General features: G+C 42.2%; 1 protein-coding gene across 4 annotated transcripts in view; it reads left to right on the forward strand.

The window, feature by feature from the left end:
- Eogt (EGF domain specific O-linked N-acetylglucosamine transferase) overlaps positions 1–15,028 on the forward strand; it is a 38,941-nt gene extending 23,913 nt beyond the window's left edge. For 3 of the 4 annotated variants that reach the window (XM_057756920.1, XM_057757002.1, XM_057757093.1), the window contains 9 exons: positions 1,993–2,088; positions 2,558–2,650; positions 3,443–3,514; positions 3,610–3,696; positions 4,701–4,769; positions 7,666–7,727; positions 11,078–11,197; positions 12,244–12,346; positions 12,831–15,028. In XM_057756920.1, the coding sequence (XP_057612903.1) occupies positions 1,993–2,088; positions 2,558–2,650; positions 3,443–3,514; positions 3,610–3,696; positions 4,701–4,769; positions 7,666–7,727; positions 11,078–11,197; positions 12,244–12,346; positions 12,831–12,977 (849 nt within the window). In that variant the 3' untranslated portion in view covers positions 12,978–15,028. The remainder of the gene's footprint in view (positions 1–1,992; positions 2,089–2,557; positions 2,651–3,442; positions 3,515–3,609; positions 3,697–4,700; positions 4,770–7,665; positions 7,728–11,077; positions 11,198–12,243; positions 12,347–12,830) is intronic. The other variant, XM_057757176.1, reaches the window with a different exon arrangement.
- The last annotated feature ends 251 nt before the right edge of the window (positions 15,029–15,279 follow it).

A 15,279-nucleotide genomic window follows, 5' to 3' on the forward strand; every position in this document is an offset into this window, starting at 1 on the left:
CCTTTGGGGGTCAAATGACCCTTTCACAGGGTCACCTATGACCAACGGAAAAGAAACAAGACATTTAAATTATGATTTGTAACAGCAAAATTACAGTTTTGAAGTAGCAATGAAAGTAATTTTATGGTTGGGGGTCACTACAAGATGAGGAACTGTATTAAAAGGTCACAGCATTAGGAAGGTTGAGAACCACTGCCTTAAGTTAACGAATAGTGATACTGCCACAGTTGGTCCCAAGGCAAAGCCATCAGCTCCTAAATCATAGAAGGAAAGGCCCCTTCTTTTCTGGTGTTGAGGGTTTGGAACATCTTTGCTATTATTATTTAATTATAGAAATAATAACTCATTATCATGACATCAAACAATGTGGACGCATATGAGGTTTTCTTTTCTTTTAAAGTTTTTTCTTCCTCCTCCAATTTCATTGTCCCCTTAGGGTAGAAGTCATTAGCATATGTGTAAGACCCTTCAAGACTTTTTCTGTGAATAAATGTAACTATATCCTCAAACAAAACAAAATTTATCAGGATTTGTGTAAAGATCTCTATGCATATCATTTGTATAAAGATTTATTTATATCATTATATAAAATATGCTCTGAGATTACAAGGGCATATTCCCATGTGCTTTTCTGAGTTGGGGCAGCATTTTTCAGTTAGATTGTTTGCCTGCATGTGTTCATCTCTCTTCACCCCACACTTCATTTGTTTCTGATTCTGAGCTCTCTACTGGATGCTATAAACATCTTTGCCATATGCAGTATTCTTCCTGCATCTATAGGAGATTACAAGGCCTACTGAGCACACCCAAATTTTTGGATGCCTAAGTCCTCTGTGTTTAAGTGGCATAGAATTGCATGTGGCCACGCATATCCTGCTAGATGCTCTGGAACTACCTCTGGGTTGCTTACATAGCTCAGTACATGCAAACGGTCGTTATACTATAGTGGCAAAGAGAAAAGGTCTGTATATATTCAGTAAAGACACAGTTGCTTTTCTGACTGTTTCCTATGGGTGTGAATGAACCATCAGATCCAGAGGGCTGACTGTGTCCTCCTTTACACACTCACCCTCAGCACTCCTGTGGGCAGAGTCCTACAAGTCGCGTTTGTGTGGCTGAGGCTCCGCACATGTTCAAATCTGAGACCTGCATAGCAGGATTTTCTTCTTTTTGTCCCTTCGAGGAATATCCAAATATTCTTCAGGGTGAGTGGGAAGTCGTCCCTCCCTCCATTGTGCTAGATAATTTGAATTTGTTTCTACATGTGATTATCTCAAATAATTCACAAGTTCCCTAGGAAGGGGCAGAATCACTCTATTTCATTATTAAAAACCCTTTCAGATGTACCTTATTTTATCTAAAGTATTTTGTCTACAGCCACTGTATAAGTTTACTTCTTTTAATTGTTCTTTATTTTTTTAAAAATATTTATTTATTTATTTATTTATTTATTATATATACAGTGTTCTGTCTGTCTGCATGCTTGCTGGCCAGAAGAGGGCACCAGATCTCATTACAAATGACTGTGAGCCACCATGTGGTTGCTGGGAATTGAACTCAGGACCTCTGGAAGAGCAGTCAGTGTTCTTAACCTCTGAGCCATCTCTCTAGCCCTAATTGTTCTTTATTTAACATTGAGCAACAACACACAGTTTGATTGGAGATGGTCTTGAAGGTCTGTATCGGACTGTCGCTGGAGAAACACTGAGGGAAAGCATTCCTGTGTCACCACATCTAACATTTCTCCATACTGTTGAAACATCTACAATAGGAAAAGCAGGAACACTTCAAAATCTTAGAAAAAGAGAAGCCTTCTATAAGCATAAAGAGACTTAGCGCAATGGACTAGCGATGGCAGACTTCGAATGCAACCCCATGTCTTGTGCTCCTTCCATCTCTCAGCTGAGTTCTTCAGTCTAAGTCACACCATTTAAAATAGTCCGAGCACCTCCCTTTACCCAGGAGAGCTCATAGTTAACTTCTGCCTTCCAGGAAGGAGATGCACTTGGCAAACACATTAGGACAGGTTCCCACGGAGAAGCAGCTGCCATGGAGTATATGAGCATGAAGTCTGAGGCCACAGACTGGGTTTGACCACATCCCTGTAACCCACCAGCTCCATAATTTAAGGAAATTATTTGAATGTGTATGTGATTTCCTTGCGTATAAAATAAGACTGAGGACCCTTGAGTTTGGCCATTAGAGTTGCAGGGTTGTTTGCTGAATTAATAATCTATAGTGCTTAGAACAGTGCCTGGGGTATGGGAAGCATCCCAGATACTGTTAGTACTGTATATTGTATAATGTGATGTTGCTAGTGACGTTATTAGTGTGAATGGGGTATTGTCACATTGTTCATTATTTAATGTGGAGAATACCCATTTAGTCTTTAAGCTTTCAAGCCATTTTCCTGCTCTGAAATTTCTTTCCAAGCACAATCTACTTACTATTATGGACTTTGTTCAGTGAGCATATTATCGTGTATACAAATGATGTCATATGTATGTGTCCTCTTAAGCATCCTCTTGTGACACTAACTTGTTGTTTCCGCCTTCAGAGCACTTATGGATATGGTGACCTGTTCTCGGATACCTGGAAAGCATTTACCGATTATGACGTCATACATTTGAAAACCTATGATTCCAAAAAGGTACTGGAAACCTATTGAAATGTCTTTAAGTAAGTGTCAGGTGCAAATGACTCATATAATAAATATTTAATTTGAATTTCTCTTGGCTGTTACCATTGATTTCTCACCTCTTTTAAACTAGAGCTAGAATTCTTGGAAATAAACCTTCAAACCTTCTTTCTATAAACCTTCCAAAAATATAAGTTTTATTTTCTTCAACATAGTTTGCTAGTAAGACTATATTGGTACAAGATGGAAAGTTAAAATTTACTTTCTAAAATGAGGACTGCTATTTTGACATGAAGGGTGCAAACTCACTATGCTGTCCTGTGAAGGGTGCACACTTACTGTGCTGTCCTGTGTGGGGTGCACACTTACTGTGCTATCCTGGGAAGGGTGCACACTTACTGTGCTATCCTGGGAAGGGTAAAAACTTACTGTGCTATCCTGGGAAGGGTACGAACTTACTGTGCTATCCTGGGAAGGGTACAAACTTACTGTGCTATCCTGGGAAGGGTGCACACTTACTGTGCTGTCCTGTGAAGGGTGCACACTTAGTGTGCTATCCTGGGAAGGGTACAAACTTACTGTGCAATCCTGGGAAGGGTGCACACTTAGTGTGCTATCCTGGGAAGGGTACAAACTTACTGTGCTGTCCTGTGAAGGGTGCACACTTAGTGTGCTATCCTGGGAAGGGTACAAACTTACTGTGCTGTCCTGGGAAGGGTGCACACTTACTGTGCTATCCTGAGAAGGGTGCACATAGTTATGTGTGCATTACTGTGTTGTCTTCTAAACTGTTTTCCTTCTTAGGTGTGCTTTAAAGAAGCCGTGTTTTCATTGCTGCCCCGCATGCGGTATGGGTTGTTCTATAATACGCCTCTGGTAAGCATCTGAGATGACATTCCTGTTTTTAGAGATTATCTGAGATCCCAGGGCAGGAGTATTCGCTGTAATGTGACTTGGTGCTTTTGTTTTAGATCTCTGGCTGTCAGAACACTGGTTTGTTCAAGGCCTTCTCCCAGCATGTGCTGCATAGGCTGAACATCACTCAAGAGGGACCCAAGGTAACGGATATGTTGTGGGTTCTGAGTAGGCTTGACTTTCCAGCTCTAATCAGTGCCACCTTGGAGAGAAGCACATAAGCAGGAGGCAGTGTTTGCTATGATGCTGCCTGATCTGGGGTCCTCTGAATTCAGGAGTCTGTAGCCACTGAAAATAAGCTAAAAGGGGCTGTAAGAATATGCTTTATTCTCCTTGTCTTTGTCTGTTTCTTTGCCCATGGCTCCCTACCTTCTCCCATTTAACTCCTATAACCCTGCTTAAAAAAAACTACTCTACCAACCAACAACCAAGTAATAATATAATGAACAGGTTTTGTTTTCCATGGCGAAAGTGGATACACTTATGTGTATTTGTAATCGACATTTAACTGTGCACATTTCTGGAGTGCAGTGTTATATTTTGACAGAGTGTAATTATCACAACAATTGTGTTACCTCAAGCATTGGTCATGTCTTGTTGTGAGAGCATTCCAAGTCTTCTTCCCTAGCTTTTTGGAAATAGACAATACATTATTGCTAAGCCCAATAACTACAGTGACATTGACAACAGACCTTGATCCTCCAATATCTGTAATGTGGTTCCAGTAACCACCCTGTGTGTTTCCTTCCCCATCCTTCCCAGGGTCCACTGCCCCCCAGTACGTTCTCTACTACTCTGGTATTCCCCACGATTTTATTGTATGCATCTCTGAGATCAGCTCTTTTAGCTTCTATGTCTGAGGGAGAGCATGTAGTATTTGTCATTCTGTACCTGATTTATGTGAACATAATGCCTTCCATTGCCCTCTATGCTGAAAGAAATGACAGGTTTTGTCACTTTGCAGAGTTGAGTAATATTCCTGAGATAGCCGTTGAGGACTCGGGCTAATAAGTCCCCATTTACTAAGTATGTCCTCAGTGAGTTTTACCTCTCTGGGAAATTGCATTTGAGATTGAGGGTGGGGGGTCTCTCTTTTTTTTTATCTGAGCACATCCAATATTATTCCAATTTTTTATTTTGCTCACAGGATGGGAAAGTTCGAGTTACCATTCTTGCACGTAGCACAGAATACCGGAAAATATTGAACCAAAATGAGGTTAGTGTTTTGGTGTGAACTCTTAATGTTATCGTAATGACTCTGTCTTCCAAGGCTAATTACTGTATTTTTCATATTGCATTAAAAGTGTTTAATTTGTAACTATTGGTTTCTAGAGATACCTAATGGTCTATGCTTGCTACAACTACTGTCTTTAGCTTCTTCTCCAAACTCCTTCCCCATCCAGACCGGCTTTACTGTAAATGTACACCTGCAACAGCTCGATGTAGAATACAGGCAAAACCAAGGACAAACAAAACCATGAATCTTATCTGGACTGCAACAGGAGGCTAAACATTCTCCAGGCAAACTAGTAACAACATGCAAGCATACCCTTTAGGTATATACCTTTTATATACCTTTATGTATAAATCACTTGGTATTTCTGTAGCATCTGGCAACACATACAATTGGAAGAGATTCCATTCATTTAAATGGCGGGGTGTCTTGGAAACTGCTCCTGGGCATCCAGTTCCTTTCAGCAGCGTAAGATCATAGATTGGAACCTGTCTCAAACTGGGCAGATAATCAAGGGAACCTGGACCCGAGGCTGTTCTTCACTGGTGTTCCATTGTCACAGCAGAGACATGCAAGAGGAGGCTGAGTGTACCTGCGAGTCCAGACCATCAGGAAAGGGCAGGTCAGGGAATAGCATCAAGGCAGTGGTGCTGACCCTTTCAGACTCTCTAGGCAGACTGCACAAATGTTTTGAGGTGAGATTAGTAATTCCGCTCTGAAACTCAAACCCAAGAGTACCCAGGCTGCTGCTTTTCCCCCAAGACAGGTTATGGGTCCCAAAGGATATGCATGACAAGGGCAACAGTACTTTGACTAGATGGATTAGTGAACAGGGAGTAAGACTCAGGCTTGTGTAGCTCAGGCTGACCTTGAACCCAGTATATAGGCTTGACTGGTCTCGAACTCACAATCCTACTGACTCAGCCTCATAAGTGCTAGGACTACAGCCTGGCTCCCAGGTGGTCTGGTTAAATGATGGTTACTGCAAACTTGGCCCAGTGCAAGGTCTGTTGAGATAATCATGTGTGGTTTGAAATTAGAGAAACGACTCTCAAACACATGGAATTCCTTTGATGTGAGTCCACCTTGCTAAACGACTAATTCTCATGCTTCCTAATTAATTCTCTCCTGGGGGTAAAGTGACTGTTTGTAACTTCGTCTTGTGGCTGCATGTGTGTTGTGCAGTTGTACATACATATGTAGAAAATGGAGCCACTAATTATTAGATTGCATTCGACGACTCATAGGCATTGCTGAAGAACTGAGATTGTGTGGTGAGCAGAGCAGGATTTGCTTCCCTCCCTCTCTTCCTCTCTCCCGCTCTCTCTCTCTCTCTCTCTCTCCTTCTGTGCCAGGGATTGAACCAAGGGCCCTTCTTCATCTTGGTCAGACTACCTACTACTGCCCAGATTAATACTTTCTGTGACCGTTGATGTTGCTACTGTCGTGCAGGACTGCCTGGTAGAGATGCAAATCCTTAAAGGGTCGGTTAGTGTTGTGATCACTACAGCAGCAGAATCATGATGCTGCTTCATCAGGACGTTACTCTGCCCTGTTGCTCTCTGTCCGCCAGAACAACAGCCAAAAGTGATTTGAGAAATTACATAGAAAGAGTATTTTTTTTTCTGCCAATACTTCAGTATTTCCAGAAAATGGGGTTCAAACTTTTTGTGGTTTGTTTGGAAAGAGGCATTGGCTGGAAAGAGCCATCTCAGCATAGTGTATGGAGCATTGTCCCCTCGTCCTCAAAGCACCCAGTGGCTGTGAAATTATAGGGAAACAGGGTCATCAATTCCAGAGATAGGGTCAATGTTTGAATTCAAATACGGTCTAAAATGATAGGGACAAATGATGCTTAATGCAAACAAATTTTTATCTGCAAAAATTAATAAACTTTAGGAGTTAGGAAGATGGCTCAGTGGGTAAAGTGCTTACCATACAAGCATGAAAATCTGAGTTTGACCCCAGAACCCATATATAGTATCCTGGCTTTTTTGATTTGAACCTAAGTTCAAATGCCCAGCACTGATGTAAAAGCCAGGCTGCATGTAACTATAACCCCAATATTGGGGAACAGCAGCATGCAGATGCTGGAGCTCACTGACCAGCTAGCTGAGCCAAAACAGTGAGCTTCAGGTTCAATGAGAGACCCTGTCTCCGAATATTTTAAGAGGAAAAGGGATTAGAAAAATGGCTCAGTCTATAAAATACCTGCTCTGCAGGCGTGAGAACCTGAGTCTAGATCCCTAGAACCCATATACAAAACTTTGCCAAGAGTGGTGGCATCTTCCACCATGGGATCAGGAAGTGGGGTGGGCAGTAGAGGCAGGTGGATGCCCAAAGCTTACAGACTGAGCAGTCTGAATCAGTGGGCTTCTGGTTCAAGGAGAGAATCTCAGAAAAGATAGTTGAAGAATCATGAAGGAACAACAGCTGGTGTTGCGCTTGGGTCTCCAAATACATGCACACCTGTAGACACACGTTTGCACATCCACACAGACATGTGTAGCACACACGTACCACAAAATAAAAAAATAGTGATGTGGGAAGCGATGGAAGAAGACATCGGTGTCCTCTGGCTTCTGTATGTATAACACAGGTGAATGCACTCTCACATGCGTGTGTGTGCATGCACGTGTATGTGTGTGCGCGCGCGCACACACACACACACTCACACACACAGCAGGTGTGGCTGGCTTCAGGGCAAATGAAATGCATAGTATTTCTGAGGAGCAACACGTGAGGTTGCCCTCTATACACACGGGCACTCTATGAACACAGAACACACACACACAACCAATCCTAATTAAAAGCAAACTTTAGGATTCACAAAGGAAAGCAGAAAGGAATAATTCTGCGTGTTCTTCTGTTTTTCCAGCTGGTGAATGCACTAAAAACAGTATCTACATTTGAGGTCCGGATTGTTGATTACAAGTACAGGTGAGCCTTGGGCCGGGCAGACGCTCTTACCTCTAGATTAAGACACTCCCTGGTGGGTACATAGCACTTCTGCAGTGGGCATTCTTGGCCCTTGTAGTCCAAGAAGTGACACTCAGACACTATCACTAAGCCAAATGGAGGTGACAGGGGACTTAGGTTCAGGGGGGCTGCTGAGCTTTCTGAGGTCTCCTGTTCAGGTACAATCTTATTTTTCCGGAGAAATAATGAGTCCAGATTTTCACTTGAAATTTATGAATTTTTAAAAGTTACCAACTAGTATTAAATTTTAATATACATACACATATATACTCATATTCACATTTATAGACATTTGCACATGCACACCTATATATATATATGTATAGTTTAATTTACCATGTTAGCTAATAGATTTCAGCATCGAAGACCATTAATTAAAAAACACTTATAAAATATTTATATTTCTTTTTAAATTCTGGTGGAACCAAAAGGCTTAGAATGAGAGCATGCTTCTTACTGCTGTCTAGGAATTTCTGCTGATTTGAGAACAGTCATACTGTAATGGCAGCGCATCCTCCAGGTAGCAGAAGTCTAGCAGTGTAAGATGAAATGGGGCTGGAGAGATGGTTAGTGGTCAAGTGCACTTGCCGCTCTTGCAGAAAACCCAGGCTTGGTTCCCAGCATTCACATGGTGGTGAACCAGCTGTTTACTCAAGTTCCAAAGACACCAATGCCCTGTTCTGATCTCCAGGGGGCACCAAACACACACATGGTACACAGACATACATGCAGGCCAAACACACACATAAAATAAAATGAAAAAAAAAAATCTAATTTTAAAAATTCAAAAAGAGAGCCCCAAAGGAAAGGCACAAAGAGGAAGCGAAATTTTCTCTATTCCTCATCTTCCCATGATCACAACCCAAATTTATGACAGTTGCTAGTTTTTTTTCTATATTAAACACACACACACATACACATACACCCTGCAGACGATACCTGCCACATGTGTATTTCCTTCTGCTACATAAGCTTGGGAGTGCTACACCGCACTCATCAGCTCCTACTTCCTAAAGGGATGATGAGTCCTTAGGATGTGTGTGACTGTGAGCTGGCCACTGGGCTTCAAAACTGGGGTGCAAGTATGGCGAACAGTGTTCCTCTTGTGTTGAGTGGAGACCTGTGAGGCTGTCAGAGAGTCCCTGCATGTGAAGGCTTCCTGTTATGTGCCACTGGCTTTTTCTTAACTTAGGCCCTCAGCCATACACTGTGCTCTGAGGATATAACACTCCTCTGTGTCACAGAGTACACTCTGCTGTGGTGGCTTCTTCCATTGGCACACGGGGACATGTGTGGCCAAGATGGAGGCCTGGCATCAACCTGAAGGAGCCAGAGAGGCACCTCTGATGCTGGGCTACTGCCTGCTTTCAAGGCTGTCTGAACATTTTCCTGGTAAAGCAAGGGAAACAAATCCATACCTTGTCAGTCATTAATAACTGATTAGCATTGACCTCTGTGACTGCCAGTCCAAGATGGTTCTCCAGTTGGCAAGTTCCAGGAGTTTACCTGTGTTTACCTGAGCAAACACATCTGTCTTGGCTTCCTTTTCTACTGCTGGGATAAAAATACCTTGACACAAACAACCGAAGAGAGGAAGATTTATTTGCCTCCTAATTCCAGGCTACAGTCCGTCATGTTCAGGTGCAGGAACTTGAAGTAGCCAGTCACATTACATTCACAGCCTTGGAGCAGAGAGCAGTGAGTTCATGCCTACATGCCAGAGGACAGCTTGCTCTCCCCTTTTCAGTCAGTCCTGGACCTGAATGAAATTCAGGCCCCACCCATATTCAGGGTGGGTCTTCCCACCACAATTAACCCACTTAAGAAAACCCCTCACAGTATTCCTGTGGGCCCACCTCATCTAGACAGTTCTTCATGGAGACGCCTTTTCTGTGTGATTCTACAATGGGTCAAACCAATCAGAATTCACCATCACACCGTCCTTACCTTAGTACCAGTTCACATTCCTAGGCAAACAGAGACACCTTTCCCTGTGTGAGACATACAGAAAGAGTGTCTGTCTTCCTTTCCTGTTTCCTTGGTATGTTTTTGGATTGTTTTTAAAACCTGATATAAGAAAGAATTTACCTTTCCTTCTGAGATCTTTACCATTTTCGACTTTGGATACCTGTTCCTCTGTGACTATTCAGTGCCCCTCCCCCCCGCCAACACCATATTCCAGTTCTCATTCCCAGCCTCACTCCAGTGCATTTGTATGGACTGATTTCCAGTGGGCATGTCTGCATCTGCTGGTGTTACAGGTATAGACCAGAGTCTGCCTGGCTCTAAGTTGGCAAGAAGGGAAGCAAGGGATGGGGTATGTATGCAGTGATTGTTTATGGGTCGTTGACATATACACCTGCCTCTCCAGTTTTGTAATGTGCCTTTGAGAGCATGCTCTCCTGGCAGAACAAAGCACACATAGGCTGGTGGGCTCCTTTGCTGTTGCCTTTCCTATGTTTATCTCTGGTCCCTACCCCTCCACACACATGGTTTTCTATCCTTACACTCCACTGATATCCTGACTTTAAAGGACAACTGTGAAATCTTAGTCTCCTGCAAAGACAGACAATGGCTTGTTGCATCTGAGATCATCTTAGGTACGTGGCATTGAGGAACACACGTCAAATAATTTATTCTCTTTTTCACATTATTTTCTTTTATGTGTGTGGGCGTTTTGCCTGCATGTATGTATGCCTGTGTGCTGTGTGTCTGCTGTAATGGAGGGGCCAGGAGAGTATTTCTAATCCCTTGGAACTGAAGTAACGGATGGTTGTGAAGTGCCGTGTGGTTGCTGGGAATTGAACTCAGACCCTCTGGAAGAGCAGCCAGTGCTCTGAACTGCTGAGCCATCTCTCCAGCACCCTCATTCTCATTTTTAAAAAGTTCTTTTATTGCTTAATGAGAGTAGTTTTCAGCTTGGGATATTCTGGTATCTCGTTAGCACTTGCTCACTTCCCTTTTCCAGGAAGAGGGAAGTGTAGAACTTCCTGCTAGGAGCTCTACCCTGCAGTATTTATTATCTTTCTGCATACATCTGAATGGCACCTTTTATTTGAATTATATCTATTTCTGTAATGATGTTGATATCGTGTAATTTTTTTATTAACGTTCCCTTGAAAAACAGAAAGTTTGTGTTTAAAGAATGTGTTATCAAAAGAATGAATTAAATTATTAAGTACTGGAGTGCATTTGGAGTTATCCTAAAGGCACGGATGTAGAATATGACACAAATATATGAATACTGTCACTGTGGGTCATGAACTAACTCATCCTTTGTCTCACCTCTCTTATGTTGTCACACATTGCAGAGAGCTCGGGTTTTTAGATCAGCTGAGGATCACACACAACACGGACATATTTATTGGCATGCACGGAGCCGGCCTTACCCACTTACTTTTCCTTCCAGATTGGGCTGCTGTATTCGAGCTGTGAGTACAGGGGGCAGCTGTCCATGGGAAACTTACGAGCCAGGTTCTGAGCTAAGGGTTCCCACCTGGGCATTAGCTGGCCTAGCAGAAACCTGTCAAGCTGCATCATGGTGGTAGCTGGAAAAGGAAAGCAACCTCAAGCTAAAAGGTCTGAGGTCTGCCAGCACTGTTAGGAAACAGCTACTCCCTCCTTCCCTGTAGCCTCATCACCCGTTCCCAGGATGTAGTCTTGTGGTTTCCCAATACCAAGTTCACTACCATCTGCCTCTTCCACTGTGAGCCCTTCCCTCTCTGTGATCAGTATAATTACTCTGCCGAGAAAGGACAGGGTGGTGATGGCAGGGATAGCAGAGGCACCATCTCCAAAGGTGGATTATTTACCCAGCATGTATGAGGCAGAGCCGGGGAGGGGATGGACCCATAAGAAGAGTACTGAATGGAAGCTTGTTACAAACTTCCAATATTCTGCTTGACATTTTCGAGCAGTTAGTGAGGTAGAAGGTGAATGGGGATTCTGTCTTAATCCATTTGTCCTAGAGGAAGAGAGGGGAGGATGGAAGAAAGGAGAAAGGGAAGGGGAAGCAAGTGAGATACTGGAGCCCAGCAGACCTGGGATGGGAGTTTGCTTCCTTCATTAAACAGCTGTCTAACCTTGAATATGCTACCTCCCTAACTCCATTTTTCATGTATGTAAAGATAATATCTTACAAGATAATTTCCAGTCCATAGGCAGTAGAACCTATTGAATAAGGTGCCCACTCCTTGACCTTACTCTATTCTCTTAAAATTAAGGTAAGGTTCTGAGAATACCAATTTAAATTGTTTTTGTAGTGTTGGGGATCATACCGAGTGCCTATCACATGCCACCACAGACCTATGTCTCCTCATCCTGAGCGTGTTTGTAAAGATATCTCTTTTACTAGAGGTTATTTAAAAAACCTCTAGTAAGACCATACTTGGGGGATGATTTTTTTCCCCCTAGATTGTTACACATCGGGCAACCACCTAGACAAAAGCGCCATTTTGTGACACCCTTGTGTCCTTAGGTACAACTGTGAAGATGAGCGCTGTTATTTAGACCTGGCCAGGCTCAGAGGCGTCCACTACATCACCTGGCGGAAGCCCAGCAAAGTGTTTCCTCAAGACAAGGTAACATCCAGTCAAATGGTTTGGAGTCTAGTAATTAACATGAGAGCCACCACTGAGTCTCAAAGATACAATGTTCTTCTTTTGAAAACTGAGGTGTATTTTATATTTGCAAATTGGAGAAAACCTCCGTATTGTTAAAACAGCTTACATCAGATTATATATAGCAGCCATCAGCAAACTGTAGCTCTGTGGTACAAATCTGGTCCATCCATTGCTTTTGTAAATAAAGTTTTATTGGGAGCAGCCACATTTGTCTGCATATTGTCTGGTTTTGCTTGTGCATTTCCTTGGCAGAGCATCTGTGTCTGAGAACAGATGTTGACAGTGCTGAATATATTATTGGGACCTCTGTGGAAAAAGCTTGCCAGCCTCTGTTGAATAGCATAAGCTAAAATAGTTGCTTTAGCTAAAGTAAAATGAATTTATTTCTGTAGAAAAGACGCACCCTCAGTGACTTTGGTTTTTTTCTGGCTTGTCTCTGCAGGGGCACCATCCAACGCTGGGAGAACACCCGAAGTTTACCAATTACTCTTTTGATGTAGAAGAGTTCATGTACCTTGTCCTTCAGGCTGCAGAGCACGTTCTGGGACATCCACAGTGGCCATTTAAGAAGAAACATGATGAACTGTAGAAATGTTATGTTCGTTTACAAGAAGAGAGTGTTTAAACACCCTCACATCTAGACTCACGATCAAAGGAGCCAATAACCTGTCATAGCCTACTGCAAGAGGAAACATGACGTTTTACTTTTGAATATAGCTCAGGCTGGCCTTGAACTAACAAGCCTCTGGACCTCCTGTGTGCTGGGATTACAGGTGTATACCACCATGCCTGTCTGTAAAATTTACTTTTTCTGTATGAAAACGTACTTTCAGGATATTTTGTCTTTAAGTGTTTCATGTGTGTATTGTGTCATTGCTATTTACTGATAGCAATATTATTTTTGCACTGAAAAAAGTTACTTTTATAGTTCAAAGTTGGGCAGGTGCCCCTGGTGTTGCAGAGCTTTCCTGTTGGGACCAAAGTTGTCGACCTAAGCAGCTTTAGAATCTATAAGTGTGTTTGTTAACTCTAACATGATTGTATAGTTCCAAAATCTTCCACCTTGTTATTTATCTACTCGGTTTGATATTTTCATTGTCTGTTCATAATTGTGGTTATAGACCAGTGTTTAGTCGGCTTCAGGTTATGTGCATCAAGAACCTGAATCAATCATGCGGTTGTATTGATTTGTGCTCACATATCTCCTTTCAATCATGCTCTCCCGTAATGTAATGGCCGTGTTAATAAGAACCCAGCAGAACATTCTGCAGTACCATCTCTGTAGACCCATCAGCCGTGAGAACATTCATGTTGACATGACATGAAGTCATCGTTTCCATCGGGCAAGCATTTGTAAGCACATGCAGCTGTGTGCATCTACCTCCGGCAGGGGAAAGCAGCCCTAACAGTGGTAAAAATGCAAATATTACAAAATGGCCACATAAAGAGACTCTTCCTATTTTTTTTTAAATAGGACCATAAAACAAAACAAACAGCAGAGCTGTGAATGACCCAATCGAAATGAAAAGGCTCAGAAAGTGGCACTGTTTAAATGGGATGCGCGAGCAGCGGGCTTGTCCTTGAACGGCTTCATGTCTGACTGTTGATGGGCGTCCAGCTTGGCAGTCAGAAACCACGGGTTTGTTCTACTGTACAGTGTGATATTTGTATCTTATTAACATTTGAGTTGTCTCGCAGAGAAACTGCTTTTCATTTTTACAGTGGACTAAACAAACTGCAGCCAAGGATTTTATTTTTAAATTTTAGAGAAGTGAGCTCCTCCCTCCCAAAAAAACCCGAAATATTGGTAACTGTGCCTCCTCAGCAGTTTACTGCCTTTTGCTTTCAGGGCTTGGTAACTGAGCTGTTAACTTTATTTATTAAAATATCGTTAAAGAAAATAGTGACCCACTATAGGTGAGACTTCTGTTTGGGTTTTAAGAGTCTTTAGAAAGAACTGTAACTTTGGGAACTATTAAATGACAGGGTTGCTGCTGTTGTTTATGCAGTGTACTAAGTGGTCAGTAAGAGGAGGCATGGAGGGGCATGTTCTACAGGAAAGGGTCTCTAAGGAGGAGCGTGTTCTCCGTGTTGTCCGAATCATGGAGGGTAAACATCTGAAGACTGCCTCTGGAAAGTCATTTGAATTTTCATCCTCTTACCTCATTCCAAGCAATACAGGGACCCATGCTTCCACAGACTACCAGGAACTTCAGGAACTGAGAACAATTTCTTAGGAAAACTATATTTGGCCTGGTTGCCATGTCACACGTCTTTAATCCCAGCGCTCGGGAGACAGAGACAGGTGGATCTCTGTGATCTCAAGGCCAGGCTGGTCTACAAAGCGAATTCCAGAACAGCCAGGGCTACACAGAGAAATCCTGTCTCAAAAAAACAAAAACCAACCAAACAAAACAAAAAAGCTATATTTTAAGATTTTGCAAAGACAGAATATATGTTATATAAATAAGAAAGTTGTTTAAAATTTTAATTATGGGGCTAACTCTTATCACATTTTTTGTGGGAGCAGACCATCTTCGAATTGTAAAATGTAGACATAACTCTTTTTATCATGTCTGTAAGGATATGCATGGCTGTGGAATAAAACTTTCTATATTTTATTTAAATATCTGAACATCTTCAGGGGTTTCTGTGTCTGAATGTCATATCATTTGCTTTAAAAAAAACCTGATAGCTTGTACATGATTTTAAAAAGTAATTAGCTCACTGATGAAGGATTCAGCGTAATCAAAAATTATCTTACATTTATTTAGCAGTTATTTTTATCTGATGCTTCCACAAATGTGGATCCAAACAAACCTTACCAAAATGATGGGAGGATGATGGCTCCTGATTTCAAGAGCAGGTCAGATGCTATTCAGTGATGTCCC

This window comes from Chionomys nivalis, chromosome 1 (assembly GCF_950005125.1).
Source record: "Chionomys nivalis chromosome 1, mChiNiv1.1, whole genome shotgun sequence".
Lineage (NCBI taxonomy): Eukaryota > Metazoa > Chordata > Mammalia > Rodentia > Cricetidae > Chionomys > Chionomys nivalis.